At 37.2% G+C, this 27,667-nt stretch overlaps 1 protein-coding gene, 1 long non-coding RNA gene and 1 pseudogene across 6 annotated transcripts; 1 reads left to right on the top strand and 2 right to left on the bottom strand.

Annotated features, from left to right (window-relative positions):
* Positions 1–9,657: 9,657 nt before the first annotated feature.
* Positions 9,658–11,107, bottom strand: LOC122194568 (uncharacterized). Its single transcript, XR_006183882.2, has 4 exons — positions 10,870–11,107; positions 10,668–10,761; positions 10,201–10,259; positions 9,658–10,017 (listed from the first exon to the last, which is right to left on the bottom strand). It is a non-coding gene; the product is annotated as an uncharacterized LOC122194568 (long non-coding RNA).
* Positions 11,108–11,756: 649 nt separating this feature from the next.
* On the bottom strand, positions 11,757–12,631 carry LOC111909326 (callose synthase 10-like; annotated as a pseudogene).
* Positions 12,632–17,145: 4,514 nt separating this feature from the next.
* Positions 17,146–24,896, top strand: LOC111909352 (uncharacterized). Of its 5 annotated transcripts, XR_006184205.2 has the most exons (8): positions 17,146–19,704; positions 21,388–21,480; positions 22,514–22,643; positions 22,734–22,969; positions 23,064–23,390; positions 23,452–23,535; positions 23,626–23,798; positions 24,625–24,896. XR_006184205.2 is itself a non-coding variant. In XM_042895727.1 (6 exons), the coding sequence occupies exons 4-6, from the start codon at positions 23,085–23,087 to the stop codon at positions 24,736–24,738; spliced, it is 504 nt and encodes a 167-aa protein (XP_042751661.1). In that variant the 5' UTR covers positions 20,764–21,264; positions 21,388–21,480; positions 22,514–22,643; positions 22,734–23,084; the 3' UTR covers positions 24,739–24,896. The 5 variants fall into 5 exon arrangements, 2 of the variants coding, with proteins under 2 accessions (XP_042751661.1, XP_042751660.1); XR_002856182.3 differs by having other exon boundaries at positions 22,734–23,390; XR_006184206.2 differs by lacking the exon at positions 23,626–23,798 and having other exon boundaries at positions 22,734–23,390.
* The last annotated feature ends 2,771 nt before the right edge of the window (positions 24,897–27,667 follow it).

Genomic DNA, 27,667 nt, shown 5'->3' with positions numbered 1-27,667 from the left:
ATGGGGTACACGGAGGTGCTCACCTCCGTCGCAAAGTTTAAAAAGTCGTGTTTGCCGCCACAGTGGAACGACATGTTCACTGTTCTTTTCAAGGGTCTTTCAGAACGGAGCTCCGGTTCAGACGGCTCCAGTCGACTCTTCCTGTCCATTCTGTATGGAGTTTACAACGGCGTCAACATCGACTATGGGTTGGTTCTCTGGCAACAACTCATCCAGAGTTTATCCTCTTCTTCACGACATTCTGAGGTGTCGTATGCCAGGTTTTGGACCATCATTACTAAGTGGGCGATGGATAAGCACGATGTTCCCACTGTTGCCCGTGCATCGATGTCTTCGATTGGTACATTCCATACCACGAAGATTATCGTCTCAGATGCATCGAAGTTCCCTTTCATTGGTTCCATCCCGGAGACCATGTACGCTGATGTTCCAGCTGACAGCAAAATCATCCGGACCTACAAGGAGTTCAAGAGGTCTGGTCCGAGGGATCTCACGCAGGAGATGCTCAAGTCCATTCATGATGCCGATAAGCCTGTTTCAAGAGGCAAAAAGGCAGATAAAGGGAAGCAAGTGGCCAAAGGGGCTAAAGGCCCTTCTCCTAAAAAGAGGAAAGCTACTAAAGCTGCTCAGTCCCCGCAGCAGAAGAGGCGAAAGACTCAACCAAAGCGAAAGCTCATTATCGCTTCCTCTTCAAGTGAGTCGGAGGGTGAGAGTTCGGATTCAGACGACTCTCCAAGAGGCAACACACCTCCAAGGGGCAACACACCACCCAGATCACCTACCCCTGACATGCAAATCCATACCTCTCCACTTCCCTCTCCTACTCAACAAATTCCCACTTCCATTCCCACCATAAACCCCACTACCCATATTCCCAAAACCTCATTCACTATACCACCACCCATTTTCACTGATACAACAACAACAGCTACTGCAAAGGTTACAACTAACGTATCTGATACGGGGGTTCATACCGATGCACCTGAACCACCACCAGTAACCGAAACCAGAAACACAACCGAAACCCAACAACCACCCGAACCCATCCCTACTCAAAAACAAACCGTACCTACACCCGAAACAACCCATCCAGAACCCAACCATACAACCGAACCACCACCAGCTTCACCACCACCCCCATCTCCCGGTCATGCCTCTGACGGAGATAATCCATTCCTTGGTGGGGAGAACATGACATTTGATTCGGTCTATTTTAGTCCGTTTCAGGTGCAAAGCGATGATGATGAGGATGCTCCAGTAACAAAGAAGCACCTTAAGGAGTTGCATGAGAAGGTCGACTTGCTCATTGCTTCCTCCTCCAATTCTCAATCATATCTTTCTGAAGCTGCTCTTCAGAAGATTGTTGATGCCTTCTCCAGGGCTCAGCAAGATTCAGTCGCTTCTGCCACTGCCTCCATAGATGCCTCGACGAAAGCTTGTGAGGCAGCGACCGAAAAAGTCGATAAACTATTCTCTGACGCCTCTACCCTGTTACAATCTTTACAGGAGAGTGTCGATGCTACCAAGACAACGTTGGAACCGATTGTTCAACAGTTGGCCACGTTTGTCTCCACGGAGTTGAAGTCATTTGCCACCCTTCGCCAATCAATCAGTGACGACAACTCGGCCCTTCGTGCCTCTATCGACGAGCGCCTCTCTAAACTCCAAGAGGATCTGGCCGCCGAAAACTCGTTGATGGACGTGCTAGCAAGTAAAACCACAGCCCTCAAGGTCAAGAGTGCTCAGCTTTCCCACTCTCAGCAACAAATTGACGCTCTTCGATCCGAACGGGAGGTCATCACGACGTGTGTTTCGGATGTACACTCAGCCATATCCAACATCCTGGAAGCGCACGACCCGATCCTGAACCATTCTGTGAGGCGAACCCTTGCAGAGAAACTCGCTCCTGCCCTAGATCTGCTAAGTAAAATTGAAGGGCTACCTAGTTTCGTGTCCACTCCGAAACAAGGGGGAGAAAAGGAGTCCGGATCGAAACCACCTCCTTCCTCAAAAGCTGCTCACACAACCGACCCTCCTCCTACAGGTCAAACCTCTGGTTCGGGTGTGAAGGATAAAGGAAAGAAGATAGCTGAGGATGAAGAGGAAGATGATCAAGAAACTATTTCCGACTTGCTGAAACGCAAAAGTCGTCGCAATGCTGAAGATGATAATATTCGTGTGGCGCGAGAAGCTGAAGAAGCTAAACGCAAACAGAAAGAAGCCCACGACCTCCTCGAGAGCAGGAAGACTCTTTTCCCTGCTTGGACTCGAGAGAGAATGATAAAGGAGGCAATCGATACTCCGAGCATCTTATGGCTCGAACCGGTAATCTCCTTTGACTGCTACAACTCGGTCGACTCGCAGTTCGACATGCCCTTAACCCGAAAGGCGTTCATCTTTCACGCCTTTGCCAACGTTGCCGAGGTCCCTCATCCTCATCCGGAGGTTGATCGGGAATTAATCGAGTTCTATCTGAAGGCCGCTCAACCCCAGTACCAAACCTAGAGCGCTCAGAAGATCATCAACGTTCGGGTTCTGAAGCCTTATACTGAAGGGAGATTTATCAACGTTCGGTTCAGGGTGATCAGAGGGTCTGCAAAAACCGAACATCTCATCTCTTTAGCAGATCTACCGAACCTCAACCCTCATGACTGGATCGTTCTGCACAACTTTCTTCTGACTAATGAAGCCGAATATGGTCCGATCATTGACCATCTCAAAAGGATGTTGGTGTGCTATATCATGGAGGTCGCCCTGATGGATCAGGAGATTGCAACTGTCTTCAAGAAGAAACCAAAGATCTCTCCTGTTGGCTCGGCCAGTGATCTAAACCAGATGAAGATGGGAAAGATTGACCCAAGGCGAAACTCGGTCATGTTCACTAGGGCTGAAGGACAGAAATGTCTCTTTGCCTTAGCGGATAAACATCTTTATACCACTACTTGTCTTGAGCATGTGTTGGGGATCATCCACAGGTGTAAAGAAAATACAACGAATGATATCAAATACTTTGATGACATGATTCAGTGGTACATCCGATTCAGATAGACGATCCTCGCCCTTATTTCTCGTCTGTTTCAGACTGTAAAGAAGAAGGTTCCTGCTGCTGCTGGCCCAAGCAAGAAGTAATGATCTCGCTCCAATTTGACGCAAAGGGGGAGATTGTTGGGTAGCAGATTTATTTGTATTGCGTCTTTTGGGCTCGGTTAATAGTCCAAGTTTTGCACTCCGGTTTGGGCATGTCCAACCGTGAGCTGATAGGGTTTAGTATATAATAATGTGCTTGCATGCATATTAGGTTAACGATCTAGAATACGATTGATAGAATTACGATAGCTTTACAGATTTCTTTATCGTTCTTGTAAACCCTTTAATCCTCTACAGAAGAAGTTCTTTATCGAGCTCTTCTAAGGATTGTTGATTAATCATTCGACATCTTTGATCCATTCTTGTGTTTGTATTATTTCCTGATTCATTACTTTACCTGTTTTAAAGATCTAATCGATCTTCAAGTTAGTTTTTAACTTATCAACCTTGTCGCATGGAGTTGTTATACTTTGTCGCAGAGTAGAAGGCACACGTGGCATCCGCAGGAAATAGGTTCTGTCAGGCTTATTCCGCTAAGCGTGACTTGCCTTGTGAAATTATCTGGCACATCTGAGCGCGACTCTTCGTTCGTGCCAATGACACGTCATTAGTAGAGGTTGTTCTACCCGTGAAGAAGATGATGTATAACTGTGAAGAAGATGATAAACCATGTGGTTATTGGTCGAGAATGTTCGGGTTATGGACAAATCAGAATTAAGGGGTTATCATAGACTTTATTTCCGACTTTAGTCAAAAGTGGGTAAATTGGTCATGGACTTAGTTATTTTTTGCATATAAATTTGATTTAGTGTGGTCAGTTTTTTTGTTTCCGCTTTTACCGAGTCCTTAGGAAATGTAGAGTTGATGACTTGTTTAGTTGGTTGGATGTTAGCCTATTTAAGGTACTTTTTTGGATGTTGAACAAAGAAATATGCAGTCTTTCTTCTTTTATCTATCCATCTTTTTCTTTCTTTCTCTGAAACATCACAAGAAAATAACACTTAACTTAAGTGTTATTTTCTTGTTCAAAGAAGAAGCTTTATCTTCTACATCATGATGGGTGTAGATGTTACGTTCAATTAAGATCAAGAACACATAAGAACAAAAAAAAAGATTACTTGCGTTATATGGCTTACTTGTGTGACTAACATATGCCAATGATTTGCATGAAGCAGAAATAGGTGTGTGTTTGTTCTTGGTGACCAAGTAAGTGAAACGGATACACAAGAGAAAAAATAATGACCTATGTTGTTGAGTAATGACGCACTTGGAGCTTTTGCATAACAGAGTGCATGGTGCCCCTCTTTGAAGTGCATGAAGCAGCCAAAAAACAGAAAAAAGAAAAGGGTTGGTGCTCACATGTTGAGTTCAAAGGATAAAAAAACCACAATAAATAAATAAGATCACAAAAAGAAGATTGTGCGACACATCTTGAGGTTTTGAATGAACCAAAAATGAGACGGAGCCTAATGTTATAGGGTTAATGACTTAGGAGGGTAATTAGGTTTACAGTTTGTTCGCATTAGGTCACTAAGTTTTTTTTTGTGAGCATTAGGTCACTAAGGTTGTTATTATCGTTTAAAAATAGTTTTTTTTACCTGTTTAACCGGTTAAAAAGTGAATACATGTTATACACGGGTGTTACGTGGTTATTAGGCCATTACATGGATTATTAGGTGGCATTTAATGTATATTTCGTCTCCTTAAGTTAGGGCAAGATGAATCCCCAATCAATTTCTCTTCACTCTCACTTGATCGTCCCCACCCACTGTTCTTACTTCGATCAATCCACGATCAGATGGCTGAAGATGATACACCGGTCGTTGAAGTCCCGTATAACGGGATGTTCATCAATAAACCATTTATCTATTTTGATCCAGATAAAAAGGAGAGTACGCCAATTTTAAGGAGAAGGGGTATGCTGAATTCATTGCTCACCTCAACGTGATTACTAGAGGAATGTGCAAAGATGTATACTATTGTCCAGATGGCCAAACATTATGTCAAGGATTGGCCACATTGTAGAACGAATGTGATTACCATGAATTTCTTGAGTGTCTTCATGAGAAAAAGAAAGTAACTATGTATGTGGACCATTTTCATGAACCCCTGTTTGACTGGATTGAAATGGAAGAGCATGAAGTTGAAGATGATACCAACTCCAACGCAGATGAAGATGTTGATTCAATGTTACTGGATAAAGAGTGCTGAGAACACGAGGTGGATGATGAGGATTTTTCGATGAAAAGGGCAACACCAACTATTGAGAAGAAAGACAGGTTTTTGAACAAACTTGTCCCAAATGTTGAAGAGGAAGAAGAGTCTAAAGTTGAGAAACTACCACCTGTATACCCTGTACACAATTCTAAGCAACAATGGGATGCAATGGCTCATGTGTTAGGTATGAAATTCACCAATTATACTGAACTTAAACAATGTCTTACCAACTATGCTGTTAAGCATGGTTATGATTTGTGGTATGAAAAGAATGATAAAAATAGACTTTTAGTGAAGTGTTGCAAAGATAAAGAACCTACATGTCCTTTTCGATTGTGGGCTTCTTGGATGCAAGAGAAAAGGACTTTTCAGATTAAGTCACTTATATCAAGTCATAACTGTGGCCGAGTTTTTAAAATAGGGTTAGTGACTTACAAATGGATAGTGAAACAATATTTCAATGTACTTCTGGAAAACCCCAGGCTTAGTTTGAGGAAGATGAAAGCTCAAATCGCAAGCACATACAACATCATAGTTAGCATTGAACAATGTAGAAATGAAAAAAAGTTTGCATTGTCTGAGATAGAAGGCGCTCTAAAAGAGCATTATAGTAGGTTATGGGACTATGGCATAGAAATCAAAAGAGCTAATCCAGGATCAACTGTGAATATGGAAGTTGACCATACCCTTGATGGAAGTCTAATGTTCAAACGGTTGTATGTATGCTTTAAAAGGTGTAAGAGATGGTTGGGTAGAAGGATGTAGACAAATCATTGGGATTGATGGATGCTTCCTCAAAGGAATTTTCAAGGGTGAACTCTTAGTTGTCGTGGGTAGGGATGTCAATAACAACATGTTCCTCCTAACTTGGGTTGTTGTAACTATTGAGAACAAAGAAACTTGGAAATGGTTTCTTGATCTACTCATGCATGATATTGACAGAGGCAACGAAAATGGGCTTACTCTTATATCAGATGGACACAAGGTACTACTCATGTTTACTCTTAACTTTATAGTTTAATTATTACTTAATATTGTAAATTGTACATGGTTTAATTGAAGCTATCAAGGAAAGGGTTCCTCATGCTGAGCATAGATTATGTGATAGGCACATACTAGCCAACTTCAACTCCAGGTTCAAAGGCGAGCATTTTATCAAGCCATTTTGGAGAGCTGTGAAGGCTACCACAAAAAACAGAGTCATGAAGCTGCTATGCAAGAGATCAAGGAATTAGACAGGGGAGCATTTGATTATCTCATGGAGAGGGACCCTAAATGTTATTGCAGAGCTTTTCAAGAGGAAGGAGTATTTTTTGGTGCTGTGGAAAATGGAATTTCAGAGAGTTTTAATGCTGAAATAGTTGAGGCTAGACATAAACTAATAATAGCAATGTTGGAGGATATAAGGGTTTATGTGATATAGAGGTTATACCATCAGAGGAGTAAGGGAGAGTCTTGGGATTTAACTATATGCCTAAGCATTAGGAAGAAAATAGTACATTTGAAGGAGAAACAAAGGTAAGACTGTTTGTATTTACTTGTTAATGTTTATACATGTTCATGTGTTCTTACCTATTTAATGTTTATGTACATATTCTGGGCTGTGTACCCTTGTGAGTATCAACAATTTGAGGTGGTATTATGTAATGACATGTATGCAATTAACCTGATCTGGATGACTTGTGGATGCAGTAGATGACAGTTGACTGGAATACCCTATGTACATGGAGTGGCTGCAATTTCATCCATGAACTTAAACTTACAGGAATATGTAGCTAGCTGATACAGTAAGGCAACTTATCTTACCTGCTATGCATACATTATTCATCCTTTGAATGATAGCTCTTTATGGGCACAAAGTGAGTACACCAAGACTTTACCCCCAAAGAGTAGAAGGCTAGCTGGTAGGCCATCTACTAAGTGGAGGAAAAGTGCAGCAGAAAGGGAGATATCAAGCACACACACAATATCAAGAGTAAAGCAGGTGCAAAGGTGTTCAATATGCTTTGTTAGTGGGCATAAAAAATGGGTGCCCAACAAAAAGAATTCCAACAACAGGTGATCCTGGATCTTCCACTCCAACTCCAATTCCAACTCCAGAATCCACTTCTGCAACTCCAAGATCCACTCCTGCAACTCCAAGACCAAGATCTACTTCTGCAACTCCAAGACCAAGATCCACTCCTGCATCTCCAAGACCAAGATCCATTTCTGCAAGACCAGTTCAAAGTGCAGTTCAATTGAGAAAGAGGAAAGCTTCAGAAAGAATCACTAAACTATGCGTGAGGAAAAAAGTGGTGCCTAAGGATGGTAGTGGTTGTAGTTCAGAAAAACCTATAAATTTGACTTGATTGTAGGTTTGATGTTGAACTCTTTTGTTTTATTATGTATGCATGTGGGGTGTAAGTGTTAGGTAAGCATGTGATGGCCGAATCTTTTGTTATTAAATGTAATGTTGTACTAGACTAAGGGACAAAACTATCCAACTTTTGATGCTCTTTTGATGCTGAATGGGACACCTTTTTTAAGGGTGTTTGTTTGTTGACAATATTACCCTTTAATATATTTTCTGCTTTAAATATTTGAACTGATTCTTGGTTGTTGAATCATACACTTTACAGATGTACTTTGCCTTCAATTTGTTTGTTCATTATAATTATTGACATTGGTTGTTCACTATAATAACATTTTAGATTTCAATATAATTACAATTACATATTTCATTACCAAAAGCTTCATTTGCATTCATACATATGATTTCATTACATTATAGGTACCCTTACAATCAAAATAACAAAATTATGGGTACCTTTTATATTCAAAAGATGTCTACTGCATCATAATTCCATTCAGTATAACTTAACACGCAGTTCAAATAAACACCTACTAGTTGCGAGCCTGCTAGCGTTCCATTGGACTGTCTAGAATAGTCCGTGGTCGTCATCTATACTCCACTAGATGACTGGATCATCAATAACATCTATAACGAGGTATCTCATTATTTTATTTTGTCACACAACAACTATTACATCTACCCATGTTTTACCCAACACATTTGGTAGATATAAAATACATATACAGTTTAAATCATTTAAAACATATATATATATATATATATATATATATATATATATATATATATAATTTTTCATCCAACATAGATAGCATGTATATAGATAATATACACACATAGCACATAATTTATATAAAATACTTCATATCTATGTGTAAGCTGAAAGTGACTATGCACTCACTTGATAAGGTGGTGACTCAATACTCGGACAACACTTCGTTTACTTTAAAATAATTTCCTTCGACGAAACCTAGTATCATTACCACTAGATTTTAGTCTAATATTTACCGTGACTAATTATTAGTCTTATTATTATTATTATTATTATTATTATTATTATTATTATTATTATTATTATTATTATTATAATATAAGCGTTTAAATAATACTTTCCAACCACTATATACAGACAGGGGCCAAACATAAAACACCGGAGGGCAGGACCATTTTGGCATATAGCACTTCTGAAATCCAACAACCCTATGTGGCCCTTTAAACCAGATTCCCTGTACCGCGAGTAGTTAAAAAGATATTATAACGACACTTATATAAGTCATAATAATAACTCAAATATTTATTATAAGTTCATAATAACATTACTAATTTTAAATATAAACTATATTTAAAATAGGGTAAGCATAACTTACTTACAAGGGGATTTTAGCTAGGAGTCGGGCTTTGCAGGTACAGAACTTCGTCGCTGAATCTTTCTAAGAAAGATTCGTGCAACGCTTCAGCGCTCACCTTACTATACTCACTACTAGAAAAACAGCTTTTTCCGACACGCATTGCGTGCCGTAAAACGCTCAGACGACGCACAAATGCGTGTCAAGAAAGGCCATGTCATAACGAGAGACGACACGCTTTTGCGCGTCGTCTATAGACGACGCGCATTTACGACGCACATTTATGACACGCAATGCGTATCATTAAAACCCCTGTCAAGAAAGACCATGTCATAAATGAAGATGACACACATTTTTGCGTATCATAAATTTAAATGTTTAAAAAAAATAAATTTATATATTTATTAAATTTTAAATTAAATTTGCATTTAATGTCTCATAATAGAAATAAAATACCATATACAGAAAATACAATCCGTTGCATAAAATTTAATGTCATTCATTTCTATTTCTTACAGTGTATGAATTTGCATTCATATAATCTACTCTGTCTTAGCAAAAAAATATTAGCAAAAAATAGCATCACATTTCAAACAAAATTAAGAGTATACAAAATCCCTGAAATAATGTTACTACTTAATAAAAAGAGAAAAAGAGAGTAGATTGTTATTACTTATTACCATGACATGAGAAAAGTAAATAGCAACAATGGATAAGCAAACTAGTCTTGTCAAGAGTATACAAAATCCCTGAAATAATGTTAAATACTTGTAAATCCCTAAAATCAAGTTTAAAACAGGGTATATACAACTAATTAGCTAACCTATCCAGTGATAGAATTGGGATTTCCAAGAAAATTTATGGATTAGAGAGGACTCAATTGAGGGTGATAGCAAAGAGTTTGCAGCCTCCTTGTTTTGGCCTTACTGTGAGGACTATTGTTGCAGGTCATACAATGGAAATACAACTCTAAATCTGCATCTGACATCTTCAATCCCTCAATTGATGTTGTAGCTAAAATACCAAGAAAATGGGTTTTTTTGTAGTATCAAATTAAACGAAAGCAATAGATAAAAAGGGAAAAATACTTTAAATTTTTAAACCTTATTCCATTTGCATTGTATGACGTTTCTTGGCCCTATAGAGATAACCAAACATGGAGTAAAAAATTGAATTAAAACACTCTAAATTTCTTACCAGGATCCAAGTTTCCTATTTAGAAATCCAATTGCATGTCCCAAGTTGTCCCCCTTTTTCTGTGGTGTAGGAAAGATTATAGTTAGAAGTCTCAAATCTGGCAACTGTAATTCTAGAATTACACAAATTAGTTAAAAAAAAAATTGTACAAACTATAAAAAATTCAAAGAACTATAAATATATTGTAAACAAAGGAATAGTTAAAATTTTGATTTACAAATTATAAAAAAACTGAACGCTTACAAAAAGTTTATCAATAACTTTATATTATTAGAAATTTACAAAAAAAATAATAATACTTGAATATTTGTAACATACAAATGAAATTACAAGAACTGTAAAAAAAACTATAAAAACTAACAGTGGAACCCTTGAAAAACAAATAGTGTTTTAAACAGTGTTTTATTCTTACATGTTATAAAAAGTAAAAACAATGCCATATGATCATATTCAGAAATGTTACTTACTGTATGTGTGTAGTAGAGGGGTTGAATTGCCATTTGACATGTGATTTTCAGCCCCCATGTGTTCTGAAGGCGAATGAGGATGATCTTCTATAAGCTGAAACAAGAAACAAGATGCAGGTGTATGTATTTAATATTTTATATTTATAAAGCTAATGACTTAATTTTTGTTTGAATAATTAAGGAAATTAGAAAGTATACTTACCGAAGCAGATTCTATCGTTACAATTCCATGAAGATTTAGGTGGAATCTAAAACCTTTGACTTTTCCCCACATGAGAAAGGAACAATCTGGAAAATATATTTAATCATTAATTAGTTGGTTGAAAAGGGGCGAGGCTTGGTGCACCCTAAACCACCCACGCTACATGCCCTTGTTAGTAAGCATACATCAATTAGGTCAATTTCATACATAAACCCAAACATATAAGCAAAAGACCCAACTTTTAACCCAAAAAAAACAAACAATTGGGATGAAGTGACCTACTGAGGTGTAACATCTGGTTACTATTTTACTATTTTAGCTTAAAAGACCCAACTTTTAACCCAACACAAACAATTACTTATTAACATTATTATTACTTATTAATGTAAACTAACAAACATTATATTATATAAATAAATAAAATAAGCTAACAACCATTATATGCTATACAACAAAGCCTCTACCAGTTGCTCTGTACTTAGCACCACCATGTAAGATTGTTCTTCCAAAATAATGAGTTCTAGTTCCTAACGAAAATGTGAAGAATACAGAGCAAAGCTGAAGTTGCATTGTAATGAAGCTGAAAATGGTCTGTAAAATTAAACATCACAAAACATCAAATTTCATCTATGTAACTATTAGTGATACTTAATATCTGTCAAGTGAATGTGAAAAAACCTTGAGTAATCCAAGTTCAAGTATGAAACACATAACCATTGGAACTATAGTAAATACTCCAATTTAGACTAAGAATTGAGTATTTAAAACTGCATTGAATGTTTTATTACCCAGTATTCTAGATCTACTACTAATCCCCCCATCCGGACTCTGCAATATATATAAAAACCAATCAATTAAAAAAAAATCATAATTTCAACTTTTTAAGTTTATAAGAAGGTTTGAATTGCTTCTCCACGTGTGAAAACTATGGCATGGTTTTGATTCTAAGGCTTTCCTTCTCCAAGTTTGGGGTCGCCAGGGAGTTTTATGGAATATATTTCCTAACAGAAATCAGATTACATTGTTATGAAAATGAACTCATATATAAAAGATTTTGCATGTAGTAAGTAACGGATACCTAGTCTTTTCCATTGATATCAGCTTTCACAAGCTTCAAATAAAATGACTTTGTGATCTTTCCATCACCACCTGGAACCTCTTCAACATGTATGAAAGAAACTCGAAGTGCCTCATTCCTGGATATAAAAACAAATTAAACCCATAACCTAAAAAATCAAGTAAACTCAATGTAAATACCTTTGCAACAAAAGACCAATATCAGTGGCCTCTTTCTCCTTACGTTGTTTTTGTTGTCTGCAAATTTGACATGAAACAACATATGTGAACTTCAAATCAGCTTGTGCTCGAGCTTCAACGTGACTCTTGAAAACCTTGAGGTGAAAGTGCTGCTTGAGGTTGAGCTACTGTTGACAGAGAACAGAAAAGATAACAAACAAATACATATAATAAGCATAAAGGTCTAGAATCTTTCCTAATAATCCTATTAGGCTAAAGAGTACCTACCTCATAGTGATATGTTCTCTAAATAACTCTGAAGCATCAAAGCCCTTCTATAATACATCATACTACACACTATATACAAAGAAGGTAGTTTTTAATAATCATGATCATAATATAATCAAACTTTAACTTAAAACATGTGGATGAGGGAATCTGACCTATCCTGGATGAGTGTGTCCACGATAAGACACCCAAAATCGAAGCTCCAATGCATCTGTAGCACTATCTTGAAGTTCCACATCTCTAGTATTAACATGGCCTATTTGTTCTAGAAAATTATCCTATTCATCTGAAATAAATAGAGGGGAAATGTTTTATGAATCATGACAAATTCTTTGATAAGAAATCTAAAATCCTAGTCAGAAAGGAGGAGAAATACCTGGAAAGATTTTATGGAGATAGAAAATGGTAGAAATTTCATCTTCATTTTCTGCCCATAAGTCATGGGAACGATAAAGTACCGTCTCGTTGTAGTAGGCTATCCATCTTCATTTGAGGGTCCAAATCGATTCAGGGCATCCAGAGAAATTAAGATAATGAAGGAACATACTGAGAAGTATCAACGACAAGTGCATGTGATAAAGCAATTGGTGTAGAGATTGAACTCGGGGATGGAAGAGATATGGATGGCGATGAAGATTATGGAGTTGGTGGTGGTGTAGCGGAGGGAGCTGCTGGTTTGGCAAATAACTCCACTAGAAGAAGAATGAAGGAGTTAAAAGAGCTTGAGAACGAGGGTATCAGGATGATTTTTTTTTCATATGTGAATAGGGTTTCAGCTTGTAAATGATGCTCCCTGGTGGGTGAGAAGATAGGAGATTAGGGTTTCAAAGTGTGTGAGTTGACCGAGGATGGCCACACAATCACAGGCATGCTCTGGATTGGATCTCTCATAGATCTCACACTATCTCATTGTCGTCGCGAGGCATTTGATCATGAAAGCAAGAGCAATTCTCCTATGAAAATAAAGGCCCTAGGGCTTTTTCTTACTAATTGGAAGAGGCAGGGGTTCTAATTTTTGGGATACAATAGGCGGGTGAAATCCCGCTTAAAACGATGGAAATAAGGTAGATGATAACAATGGCGGCCTTTGAAACTTTTGAGATTTTCATTTCCCCCAACTGCAAAAGAAGAGAAAGCGCCTTTCATTAAAAAAAAAATATAAAGCTACATTTCTAGACGACGCCCATTTTTAAATAAGTGCCCTCCGTGTTTTTAATTTTTTTTGTTGGACATTAATTTTAGGGCACGCACAAAAGAGCGTCCTTTATCCATCAAATTTTAGAAGAGATGACATTATTTTTAGGGCGCACGCTTTTACGTATCGTAAATCACCGCGTGTCATTGTTTGCGCGTCATTAAAGGGCTATTTTCTAGTAGTGACTAAAACTACAAAAAGAGAAGTCGAATCATGAGGGACCGAAATGCTCGGGGGATAAGAAGAGTAAGCCTCTTGAATCAAGAGAATGGTGCAACAAAATATGAGAGCTAGAGGCTCTTATGTATACTAATTGAATTTTCAAAAACTATCATCCTTAATTACTTAATGACCTTATAGTTATAGAAACAACTAAAAACCCCTTTATAATATTATTTTAAATAGATTTAACGATATTTGTACTAACCTAATGTCGAAAGAACTCAACATTAGTCTTATAATGACCGCATTGTCGATACCTTTCTAATGATATATACATATGTATATATATATATATATATATATATATATATATATATATATATGTGTGTGTGTGTGTGTGTGTGTGTGTGTGTGTACGTATATATGATTTATACTTTATTTTAATACGTAAATATGCTATTATAATTTGTAACTCGTTCATACGAACTCCGTTTTTGACGTTATTTATATCCACGTGTAGGTGGAGACATACTCTACAACTTTCGTTTAGACTCCCTCGGCTAATTTTGACTTTATTTTTATAGTTATATTTTTAACAGGCCGGGACAGGATTTGTCCGTTGAAATCTCATAACTTCTTCATCCGATGTCCATTTCCATCTGTCTTTTTATCGTTACGCTACTAATAACGAGATATTCGATTCTCGTTTAGGTTGTGTCAGCTTAAAACCGCTCGATCTAATACTCGAACTTCAGGCTGTACACCACTAAGCCGAAACTTCAAAAAATCATAACTTCCTCATACAAAATCAGATTTGGGCGTTCTTTTTATGGATGCTCTCGATTTAACATCTTCTACGACTTTCATTTATATTGCTAAGGCTAAAAGTTGCTCTATAGTAAATTCACTGTTTACTCTTCCCGGTGTCGCGCCGGTTCTATCGTGAAACTTCGACGGGTCATAATTTCTTCGTTATAACTCGGATTTTGACGCTCTTTATTTGTAAGGAACACTTGAGACATATTCTACAACTTGGTTAAGATTATTTATTTTAAATAATCTTTTGTCGAAAAGTCTTTTTCGACCCCTATTATCTCTAAATTGACTAGCCCGGATCTACATGCGTTATAAATGAGCTATATCTCCCTCGGATGTTCTTCTGACGGACCAGATCCACCCCGTCAATAGATATCTCCTTCTGATGATGTGGTATTTCAAATTTTAACCCTTAGTATGAAAATTAATTGCAATTTTGCCCTTGTGTATGAGAAATGTTGCAAAATGGCCCATGGTGTCATTTTGTAATTTCTGGCTCGAGTCACATATGTTGGGCGTACATAGCGTATGCGAGGTGTGCGTACATGATCCTCAAACCCTATTTTTTAGGGTTTGGACCCTTTATATTCATCATTATCTCCCTAATGCTCATTCCCTCATCAGCCCCTAGCCCCATTTCAACTCTTTAGCAAACCATAGTCCCTTTGAAGCCATTTTGAGTTTGATGTTTGTGTTTTGGTGTTCTTAAAGGAGGAAGGAAGAAAAGAAAATCACCCTAGAAGTGTAGAGCACCTTAGATCCAAAATCTTATCACCTTTAGGCACTCTTTGATTGATGAATTTATGCTAAGATTTAGTTTAGCCTTGAAGTTTGCAATTTTGGTCCCATTAATTTAGTATTTTGAGTATAAGCTACTCCAATCTTTCAGACGCTTTGAGGGGTCTAAAAGCATAAAAATATGATCTTGGCTCTTAGTTCTTCCCCATGCATGAGTTTGGTTGTCTTAATGGCTTAACATGTTGGAGTTTTTAGCATTAAGCACTTAATGGCCACGCAATACCATAAAATTGGACATTTTATGGTCAAAGACAACATTTGGGACTTGGATCTGTATTTTTGACGTAAGGGCTTAACTATTAAGCACGTAATGATTTGGGAAGGCATCCATCTGCGTACGCTAGGAATACCAGGTGGTACACCGCATGTACGGGGTCAAGTTCTTATATTTTGGTCCGTGTTTGAGTACGTCCCGCGTTCAGTTGGGAACACCCCGCATACGAGGCTAGGTCGACTCGCCTGGTTTGTTGAGTTTGACTAATTTTTGACCAAACGGTATTTTGGTTAATTTGATATTAATTTTATGTTAGGCAATATTTTAAATAATAGGTGTCGGGTAAAGCTGGTTTTCGAAGCATATATCTATTCAGCTTTTGTTCGTGCTGAAAGGTGAATTTTCCTCACTCTACTCGTGGGTCGAAGGCACCAATGCCGACCCACTAGATTATGTATCATGGTTATAGGATAGTGTTATGCTAGTATATTATTAATTAGTATTTGTTGGTTCAGTGTTTATGTTTTTTTGTTACATATGTCGACATATTGTGATTGGGTTGAGACGGTCCTACTTGGTGTTGAAGGCAAAGACACCCGGGGCTGTCCGGATAGGCTATAGGACATGTGAGGCGCTCAGTCAGGTCGAAGGCCCGTAGAATAGTCCAGATAGGTTGTAGGTCCTCCGAGGCGGTCCAGTTAGGCTGAATGCTTATATTTGCATGCTTTGATGTTATGTTGTGTGATGGTACTTTGAGTGAACTCACTAAGCTTTGGCTTATAGTTTTAGTTTATTGTTTCAGGTACTTCAAAGGATCGTGGAAAAGCAAAGGCCTGATCGTGCACACCTTCCTATTTTCATGGTATTGAATTTTAGGACACTCTGATATGATTTTACTTTTGAAACATTGACTTTTCTTGTAAACAATTATGGATAATGGTTGTTTTTGAAAATTTTAAAATTTTAAGATTTTAGGGGATGTTACAGTAAAACTAGAAAAGATCTTTGATTTGTAATTTGTTTATTAGATAATGGATATATATGGTTCTTGTTTTTGTATCTAGTATACAGACCTATGTTTTTTCTGACTTATATGGGTGGCGTAATCGAAGGTTAATGGTGTTGGTGGACGGATGAGGTTTTACAGCAGTTGAACATAACGGGGGGGGGGGGGGGGGGGGGGGTAGGGCCCATTTGCATTATCATTTATTATAAAAAATAATAATAATTCAATAAAAAGTAAAAATAAAATCAAAAAGGGTACAACAGTCTTTTTATCTTAAGCAGGGACCAAACTCGCAATAAAACTAAACCATAGGGATGATATGAGTTAAAAAAAATAGGGACCAAATCTACCAATTACCACAAACCACATAGACCATTCGTGTACCCTAAAATATATTATACTCTTGTCAATTTATTTGTTTTCATGCCCACTCATATCAAGGTTGAATCCAATACAACGACATGGACAATACCAGTGGGTCTAGAAATACAAATATTATTTCATGTAGCATTGTAATTTTGTGGTCATAGGAAGTTATCATTGAAGGGATATGTGGCCGACGTGCTTTGAGGAAAATAATTGGTAGTTTGTTCCATATCTTCCAAGTGAACACTCATTGTGTTTCGTACGATGAAATTTTCCGTGTGTTTTAAAGTTATTCATAGAATTATTGGATGAAACATACCAGCTTCATTTTAAGTCATTCTCAAGACATACTCTCTGCTCTGCATCTCCCCCTTAGGCATAGACAAGTGCCATTGATCAGAAAACCCGTAGCGATTCCTTTCCCTTGAAGGAGCATTATCATGGATCTCAACGATGAGGATCACAAATTCCAGGTACTTGAGGCGACTTGCTCAAATACTACAACAGAATACCTATATTCCCTGTGGAATCTAGTATACCAGTCACATCAGCAAAAGCAGTACAGCAAACCTATGCCGTGGATTGGGATGTATATAGCATTAGCATCTCTACTTTGTGTCCTTGCAATGGTGGCTGATTTATTACATGGTTTGCGAAACAGAAAGCTATGGTTTCCATGTAAATATTTCACTCTGAATGCTGCGTCTCTCACTGTGATAGCTGTGGCAATAAAGCTACCCATGGATCCAAATAATCTAATGCCAAGTCTTGTGGACCAGGCAACAAAGTTTGGAAGCATGAGTTTTATGTGCACCATGATGGCGAATTTATTGCCTTCTCTAGCAATCAAGGACAATAAGGGACTTGTCTCAAACATCATAGCTTTAGCTCTTCTGGTAATCTCCTTGGTTGTCAATTTTTGCATTCAGATATCCACGGGAATTCTATTTTTTACTCCTGATGACGCATTCTACCCCTATAAAATATCCATCCTTGACAGATTTATTTATGTAGTCGGTTGTGTGGTTCCGATACTCATGTTGCTGATAATATATGCATGTTCAGCATTAGCAATTCTAAAGTCCAAACAGATTCTAGAATTGAACTACCAAAGAGCTAATCAAACAGCTTTAAAGGATCCAGAGCTGAAAGCTGGAAGATTAACTGTTGAGAAGCTAAAGCAGTATGTGAGCAACTACTGGATCATGGCAGGAACCGGAAGCCCTCAATTTATGACAGCTTGCTCTGCTACAACCTCTGCTGCTGGGGTAATATGTGTTGCAAGCACTGGCTTCCTTATTTATGCTATTATTATCAATTTTCCGTATCTAGGATATGAAAAGCAGGATACATCGGATTATAAGTGGTCAATGTTAGTGATTTTCATTATACAATCTGTCGGAGTGATACTGGGTACAATTGCCCCCCTTGCCAGATGTTTTGCTACCTTAAGCTTTGAGTTGTCAATTAATCGGATTTGGAAGCAGATCAAGGTCTCTAAAGTAGAGAGCTACTGGACTCAGAAGTTATATGATTGGAAACATAGTAGAATACCATTCCCATCCGGAAGCCGTAAATGCAAGATTGTGATCCAGCATTTGAAAATCCAAAGTATCATTCTTTTTGTATAGGATTTCAGAAGACAGTCGTTGTAGCATGCAAGATGATAACAATGATTATAATTCTCTTTTTGATATGTGTCTTGTGTTGTCGCGGTTGTTGGAAATGGTTAAAGGCCATGTTTAGCCCATCACATCATACATCGGGACAACAGCCTAAGGAGCAACTAGGAAAAGATAAAGATCTTAGGGGGTATGTTTTGCAACTTGAAAACGACATACAATTTACAGAGAGAACATTGAAACGCTTGTTAAAATCTGTGAATCGCTTGATCCAAAAGGCAGAAAAACAACCCAAGAATCTTATGAAGCTTCTATCAGAATCTCTAGGTTTTGAAGGACTTGGAAAGTTCGACAGCAATCATGTTCCTTCTTTACTTTCAGAAGAATATGTCAATTGTTGGTCTTTGCCTTTGGTAACACTAACATCCATCGCCATGTCTCTACCTGACATCCAAAAGAACATGGTCGATTGCTTGCTTAATGGTGTGAGTGAGGGTCTTTTATATGTCACACTTGTGGAAGAAAGCGTCATTAATGCTACCGATCATGATCATGCAGGCATTCAAAAGGCAGCTGAGACTTTGTGGGTAGAAGTTGAAGTCTACCACAAATGGTTAGGAACTAAACTGCCAAATCCTACGTCCAAAGTGAATACACCGGGAGATATTCTTCAATGGTTAAGGGATAAAGCTAAGAACAAGGTCCTCAACGTGGAAAATATGGATATCACAGACCGAAATGATAATTGGAAATACAAGTCTATTTGTGCCAATTCAATGTATCGTATCACTGAAACAATCTTGCTCTCCTACCACGACAACATTAAGGAGGTTAACCAAGAGGAACTGTTTTCACATGTATCATCAATGATCGCTGATATAATAGCTGCTTGTCTCACCAATTTACCCCAAGTCATTCTAATGAAATGCCATGAAAGCGTCATAGAGAAAAGGGAGGCGAGTGTCCAAGCTGCAGCTCAACTTCTCGGTGAGACTACACAGATAATCATCGCTCTTCAAGATCGTGAACTTCCAAGATTGAATCCAGACGAGTTGGCGTTTATCGACAAGTGGTGTGCTTACTTAACGAATCCGTTTCCTTGACAACCATTTTTGGTTCTGCAAGTAACCAGGCAAGTTCATATTTCAATTCCTTAAAGAATGTAGAAGATTGTGTCATTGTTAATTAATTTGCTTTCCTATGTTTGTTAATTTCGAGACTATGCTCGTCCAAGATCATCGTGCATGGGGCTAATTCATTGGAACCCTTGCGGAACATTATATACGCTGTTGTTTTAATCTATATCTGTGGTGAATATCATTTACGTTTTCATATATCTACATTAGTCGATGGCAGTTTTTCTACCAGTTTCATTACTTATTCAATTAATTTTTAACGTCTAACTAGAAGACATCAATGGTTAATCTTTTTGTCGTAGTTTTCTTTAAATCCTCATGCATCTAAAATGTTCTATTTAAGCCCTAGCTTCCACCTTTTTTTTAAACATAGATACATCTAAAATGTCATAAACAAAGGAAAGTAACAATAGTATTATATAAATTCAATACAAATATGTCAGCACTTTATTTTATATACATAATATACAAAAAAAAAATTATTATGCCATAATTAAAAAAAAGGGATTGAAAATATTATATAATCATTATAAAATTTATATTTCAAAAAAACACATGACATTGTTTTAATATTGATATAATTGCACGTCTAGGCATGGGCAGTGCTACATATATAAGAACACCGGCCGAATTTTCGCAACTATTTCGTTGTAGTTAATTTTGAAAGACAAAATTGCAAAAATGATCCCTGTGGTATGCAAAATTTTGGAGTTTTAAACCCCAAGTTTTTTGGATTTACAGTTCTTTTAGAGTGGTTTGTATATGAAATAGGTCCCTAAACTTAACTTCTGTTAACTTGATGCTGTTAACCCCCTCATGTGCCTCTCACATGAGGGTATATTTGTTTTTTTACTTTTAAGGGACCATTTTTGCATTGAAAAAAATATATTCCTCTTTTTTTTTGAAAAAAAATTAATACCTATTTATTTATTTTAATAATTAAAAAATAAAAGATCCCTCACTACAAGAAATATACTCTTTACCGGCAACACTATTACCGACGACAAGGGGCTTTAGCGGCGACTCTAGATATTGTCGCCGCTAAAGCCCTTTGTCGTCGGTAATAGTGTCGCCGGTAAAGGGGTGGCACCCGGATCAGTGCTTTCCCCCTCTGTTACATCTGAACCGTTCGATGAGATATCTAATCCAACGGGTGGGGTGTCTTATCCTATCTAACCTAATACCGGTGACATATTTGTCGCCACTAAAGAGTTAAAAAAAAGTCGCCGCTAATAGTTAACGAAAAAACAAGCGGTATCCTTCCCTCCAGTTTGTCGCCGCTATTGCTAAAAGCCGCCGGTAAAGCTCTACCTGTCGCCGCTAAAGGTGTCGCCGCTATCGCCTCTCGCAGATAAAAAAAAACGCACGAGGAACCCTCATTTCTCCATTTGCTTTCTGTTTGTTGCGCTTCTTTCCTTCGCCATTTCCAGCTTCTTTCGATTTTCACTTCTATTTGCTTGTTCCAAGCAAATTTCTTCCCACATTATGTCCTATTAAGAATATAGGTGTGGTTAAAGCTTTTGGGACCAATTTCTAACTCCATTTCTTCAACAAAGGTAAGTTGATTTTGTAATTTCCTTTTCAATTTGTATGTTAATTTCGGTTTTTAGCTTCATCTAGTGATTGAATGGTAATAAATTGTTCATATATTTGTTTTTGGTGGTGTTGTTTTCGATTAGAAGCAAATTTCTCCCCACATTGTTCCAAGCAAATTTCTCTAGGTGTGGTTAAAGCTTTTGGGACCAATTTCTAACTCCATTTCTTGAAGAAAGGTAAGTTTATTTGCTAATTTCATTTTTAATTTGAATATATGTGAATTTGTTGTATATATGCCAATGTATGTGTATTTGATGTATATGTGGTATATGAGTATTTGGTAAAAATGATATGTATTTGGTATATGTATATGAATGTATGTATGTTTGTTGTAAATGCGGTATATGATTGTGAAACTTTTGTATTTGGTATAAATAGGATGTTATTATCTATATGTGAAATTATGTGTATTTGGTTTAAGTAGGATGTTATTTTGTGTGTATGTGTATGTATTTGTATTTGGTGTATATGTGGTATATGTATGTAAAAGTATGTGAATTTCATCCTCTTATGTATTATGTAAAAGTATGTGGTTTTGGTATAAGTAGGATGCTATAATTGAAAAAAAATATATTGTTATAATTTGAAAAAAAACAAAAAAAATATAAAAACTTATATACAAAAGCTAGAAAGTTTCTAGTTTCTACCCAAGCTAACTCCAAATTAATTAACCAATAAGTTATATAGTTAACTTATAATCTTCAAATTAATTTATAAGGTTATATTTCTATAACCAATAATAATCGGTTACCATAAACATAAGTTAAAGGATGCTATAATTGGAAAAAAAAATAAAAATAAATTATTGTTATAATTGAAAAAAAACACAAAAAAAAATTATAAAATTGTTTAAAAACTTATATATATTTTAATCTCGACGGTAAAAAAGAACAACACAACAACATAATATGTATGTAAAAGTATGTGAATTCCATGTTCTTATGTATTATGTAAAATTATGTTTCTGATTGCGAGACTGATTACTATGAAACCAATTCTGATTATGATACCGAAGAAGACACTGAAGGATATGAGGAAGATTCTGATTAGAATAGTTCTTATGTAATGTGTATTTGTAATGTGTTTGTAATATGAACTTTATTTGGATTTCTAGTTTAAATAGAAATGTTTATTCCTATCTAAATGTTTATTTCTATGTAATGTGTATCTGTAATAAAAATTGTATTTGTATATCTTATAATTTTTCAGGAAATGATGAAAGTGTGGTTTTTGTTTATGTTTACCATGGCTGCTGTCATGGGTCATGGACATGGGGGAGACAGAGCTGAGGACCCACCTTTCCCAGGTGGTAGAGGTCCTGACCAGCACGAGCAGGACGGTAAGTCTTATCATGAATTTTTATTTACTATTTTTGTTCAATTATCATAAATTAAATACCGTTTCTAATAATTTTTAATTACATTTGTAGTTGAGGAACGTGCCCGAAGGAAAGTTCGAGGAAAAGCTAAAAATATAAAGTTTGAAAAAGCAATCTTACAGAACCAAGGGAAACCAATTGGCATGCAATATGATAGGGATATCAAATTTAATCTCGTAGGAGAGCCGGGAGACATGTTTTCCTGAGAAGTTGGAAAAACAATGTGGCAGATGGTCCTTTTTGACAAATAGAGTTGGAAAAGAGTTTCCCCTGATTTAAAGGACACTGTATTACAACATTTAGCGATAATTATTTATTTAAATATATTTTATAGGGTTAACTATAATTGTTTTTTACTTGGTTAACTTTTTTTTTTTGTAGACAAAGTTTGATCTCAATCAAATGTACCAGGATGCACAAGCTAATCTATTGACAGAGGGTTTTCAAGTAGCCTTGTTAAAAGGTTATCGAGAGCGTAAAGTCGACGCAAAAGAATATTTCAAGATGGTCGGAGGGTATGAAGATATCCCGAGAGCATTGGTCAATCCTCCGGATGGTATGCTTGTTGATAACTGGGTGAAGGCAATTGAGTATTTTCAAACTGACGAACACATAATTGCTTCAAAAAGGAACAAAAAAATCCGTGAAAAGCAAACAAATGTGAATCGTGGGGGTTCGAGCTTGTATAGAAGTACTTGCTATAAGAAGGTACCGTACGATACATGTATTTATTTATTTAAAATATAATCTAATTTTTAAAGTTAAACAGAACCTTAAGAGAGTGGAAACATTTCGCAAAGCTCATACTGATAAGAATGGTGTATTTATTACTGCTGAATCGGAACAACAATATGTAAGTATTTAATTAAAATTTTTATCATATATTTAAATGTTTATTTATACTTAATTGTTACTTACTTTTGGGAGTTACATAATCGGTTAGTTAAAGAGCTTTTAGAACAAACTCAAGGTGAAAGTGAGTTAACACCTGCTCAAGAAAGAGCTATGTTCGAGAAAGTATTAGGAGAGCGACGTGGCCACATTAGAGGAATTGGCCGCAAACCTTCTAGTCTCCCGACGATTCCACAGCCTTCGCAACCATCACAACTATCACATGTAAAATAGCAGTCTACTTTAGCATCGTAAAATGCATGTTGAATTGGTAGTTTTGGTTTTGTGGTGATTATTTGCTAAAAAGTTTGGTAATTTGGTTTTTGTCCCAAGTGCAAGAAATAGCAATGTACTTTGGTTTTCTATCTTAGTTTAAAAATAGCAATCTACTTTAGCATCGTAAAATACATGTTGAATTGGTAGTTTTGGTTTTGTGGTGATTATTTTCTAAAATGTTTGGTAATTGAGTTTTTGTCCCAAGTGCAAGATATAGCATTGTACTTTGGTTTTCTATCTTTGTTTAAAAATAGCAATCTACTTTAGCATCGTAAAATGCATGTTGATTTAGTAGTTTTGGTTTTGTGGTGATTATTTGCTAAAAAGTTTGGTAATTTGGTTTTTGTCCCAAGTGTAAGAAATAGCAATGTACTTTGGTTTTCTATCTTAGTTTAAAAATAGCAATCTACTTTAGCATCGTAAAATGCATGTTGAATTGATAGTTTTGGTTTTGTGGTGATTATTTGCTAAAAAGTTTGGTAATTGAGTTTTTGTCCCAAGTGCAAGAAATAGCATTGTACTTTGGTTTTCTATTTTTGTTTAAAAATAGCAATCTACTTTAGCATCGTAAAATGTATGTTGATTTTGTAGTTTTGGTTTTGTGGTGATTATTTGCTAAAAAGTTTGATAATTTGGTTTTTGTCCCAAGTGCAAGAAATAGCAATGTACTTTGGTTTTCTATCTTAGTTTAAAAATAGCAATGTATTTTGATAGTTTTTGTTTATGTTTGACGATCTAACTTATAAGTTTATATATATTGTTATTAATTATGTAGTTGAAAAATCTTCGTGCAATGCTCGCCGACCCGGCATGTAGGGATGAGCTTTATTCGTTTTTTCAATCCCAAAATAATCAAGGAAACGATGGAAACGACGATGATGATATGTAAGGATGAGTTTTATTTGCATATGTTGTCACGTTTTGCTACTTGGTAGATTATAAAAATTTTGTTGTTTTGCTACTCGGATATTATGACTTTTGATATTTAATTGTATTTGGATGTTTGTTTGTAATTTGCATTGACATTATTATGTTTGATATTTAATAGGATGTTTGTTTTGTAATTAGTGTCGACACTATTGATTTTGATATCTAATCAAATATTGTTATTACCGGTGACACTTTTACCGACGACATTATCAACGGCAACCAAAATCATTAATTAAAAAAAATTAAAAAATTGAAAAAAAATTACCGGCGACAAAAGTTATTATCGGTGACATTTTTACCGGCGACTAGGTTATTAGCGGCCACAATACTCATTAGCGGCGACAGAGTCAATAGCAGCGACTTTTATCATTAGTGACGACAAACTAATCAATAGTGACGAAGCTGTAGCGGCGACTCAGTACCGGCGACGCGTCGCCGCTATTAGTATTACCGGCGACTTTTAGGACTTTTACCGGTGAATTTTGGGACTTTTACCGGCGACTTTTGTCGCCGGTAGTGGCCTTTTTCCTTGTACTCTCTCTCTCTCTCTCTCTCGATGTGTTAGTTAGCCCAAATGGCATCACCACGAACACCTAATGACCATAACGAGTTTGTAAAACTGTCTTCTCCACATCCTCCTCTCTAACTCTCATATGATGGTAACCCGACTTCAGATCAATCTTGGAGAACTAAGATGCACCCTGAAACTAGTCGAAGAGATCATCAATCCTAGGAAGTGGGTAACGATTCTTCACCGTAAACTTGTTTAAGTCCCGATAATCTACACACATATGGTTAGACCCATCATTCTTCTTCACAAATAGAATTGGTGCTCCCCAGGGTGAACTGCTCGATCTGCTAAACTGCTTTCCTAACATCCCCTGAAGTTGAGAGGACAACTCATGTATCTCTGGTGGTATGAGGCAATACGATGCCTTAGCAATCGGGGTCGCATTGAGGATCAAATCGATCATGAACTCCACCTGCCTCACGGGAGGCACACTGGGTAAATCCTACGGGAATGAATTAACGAAGGAATGAAATTGGTCCGATGATTTCCAATCAATCGTAAAGAGAAAGGGAGCACCTCCGGTGCTTGACTGGGTCGAACAAGAGAGCAAGACGGAAGCAGCAAAGCTACTGTCAATCTCAAAGGGTTCAGAGTTGGGAGGTTCATTCAAGATTATTCCAAATTTTTTGTTCTTTTTATTTGCCTGACGAAGAGGAGTGTGAATTTTCATACAGACCTGAGTAGCAGGCTACGTTTGAGACCCTGATGAGAAAGTTATGTGAGGCCCCAGTATTGACACTTCATGAGGGTGTTGAGAATTTTGTGGTGCTTCAATCACAATTTTAGGGGCGGTACTCATGCAGCGGGGCAGGGTCATTGCGTATGTATCCATGTAGCTGAAGCCTCATGTGGGTAGATAACCGATACATTATTTGGAGTTAGGGGCAGTAGTGTTTGCTTTCAAGATTTGGTGACATTACCTTTAGGAGGCCCGTTGTACCATTTACACATATCACAAGAGCTTGAGATATCTTATGGATCAGCCAAATCTGAACATTAGGCAACACAGGTGGCTTAATATGGTCAATGATTATGATTGCGATATTAATTATCTTCCAGGGAAGGCCAAACTAGTTGCTGATGCTTTGACTTGCAAGGCGGCCAATGCTCGTTTTCGAGAGCTCTATTTGAAGATGACCATCAATTCATCATTTCTGGATATTATTAGAGAGGTTAAAGCCGAAGGAATGCGGATGGAGAATTCGAAGAAGGAGAAGATCAGGGGTCGGATTGGTATATTTGCCACTGATAGTCACGGGCTTATGACCCAATGTGCTCAGGTTTGGGTCCCAGTTTCTGGTGGGGTCCGACGGACATTGATGAAGGAGGTGCATAAGTCCAGCTTCTCGATTCATCCTGGAGCCACGAAGATGTATCGAGGATTGATACTTAGCTATTGGTGTCCATGCATGAAGTAGAAGATAGCAAGGTATGTGGAGAGATGCTTGACTTATTGGATGGTCAAGATAGAGCACCAGAGGCCGCATAGCAAGTTGCAGCCTTTGGAGGTTCCCATGTGGAAATGGGAGTAGAGTACCATCGATTTCATCACGAAGTTGTTGGGGAAGACCAAGGGATGTGATGTTATTTTGGGTTATTGTTGATCGTCTAACCAAGAGAACCCATTTTCTTGCCATTCGAGAGAGTTCTTTGGCTGAGAAATTGGCCAAGGTCTATCTACATGAGATTATTGCTTACCACGGTCTATCAGTTTCTATCGGATTCGATTGTGATGTTCAGCTTACTTCTCGGGTTTGAAAGAGATTTTATGAGGAGTTAGGCATGAGACTGTACATCAGTACTGCTTATTATCCACAGACCAATGGTCAGAGTCAACGAACTATTTAGACACTCGAGGATATGTTGAGGAATTGTGTCATTGATTTCAACGAGATTTGGGACTCCTACCTTTACTTACAACAACATCTATCATTCTTGAATTAGTGCACCTCCGTATAAGCTCCTTTATGGGAGGAAGTGTCGTACTCCATTTTGTTGGGGAGAGGTCGGCCATAAGCTCATGGAGAGGAATGAGGTGGTTCTCTAGACGACAAAGCTTATCCAGCATATTAGGAAGAGGTTGCAGACAACTCAGAGCCAGTAGAAGAGTTATGTCGATAGGCGACAGTCTGAGCTTGAGTTCTAGTTTGGGGACATGGTTTTGCTGAAGGTATCACCCTAGAAGGCTGTTATACACTTCAGGAAGAGGGGAATTTTGGTACCCCGATTCATTGGACTTTTTCAAGTAGTGCCCAAGGTAGGCAAAGTGGCCTACCAATTGGATCTGCCTGAGGAGCTTAGTCAGATTCATAGCACC

Source organism: Lactuca sativa, chromosome 6 (genome assembly GCF_002870075.4).
Source record: "Lactuca sativa cultivar Salinas chromosome 6, Lsat_Salinas_v11, whole genome shotgun sequence".
Taxonomy (NCBI): Eukaryota; Viridiplantae; Streptophyta; class Magnoliopsida; order Asterales; family Asteraceae; genus Lactuca; species Lactuca sativa.
The sequence above is the reverse complement of the archived record's forward strand: the minus strand, read 5'-3'. Positions and strand labels throughout refer to the sequence as shown.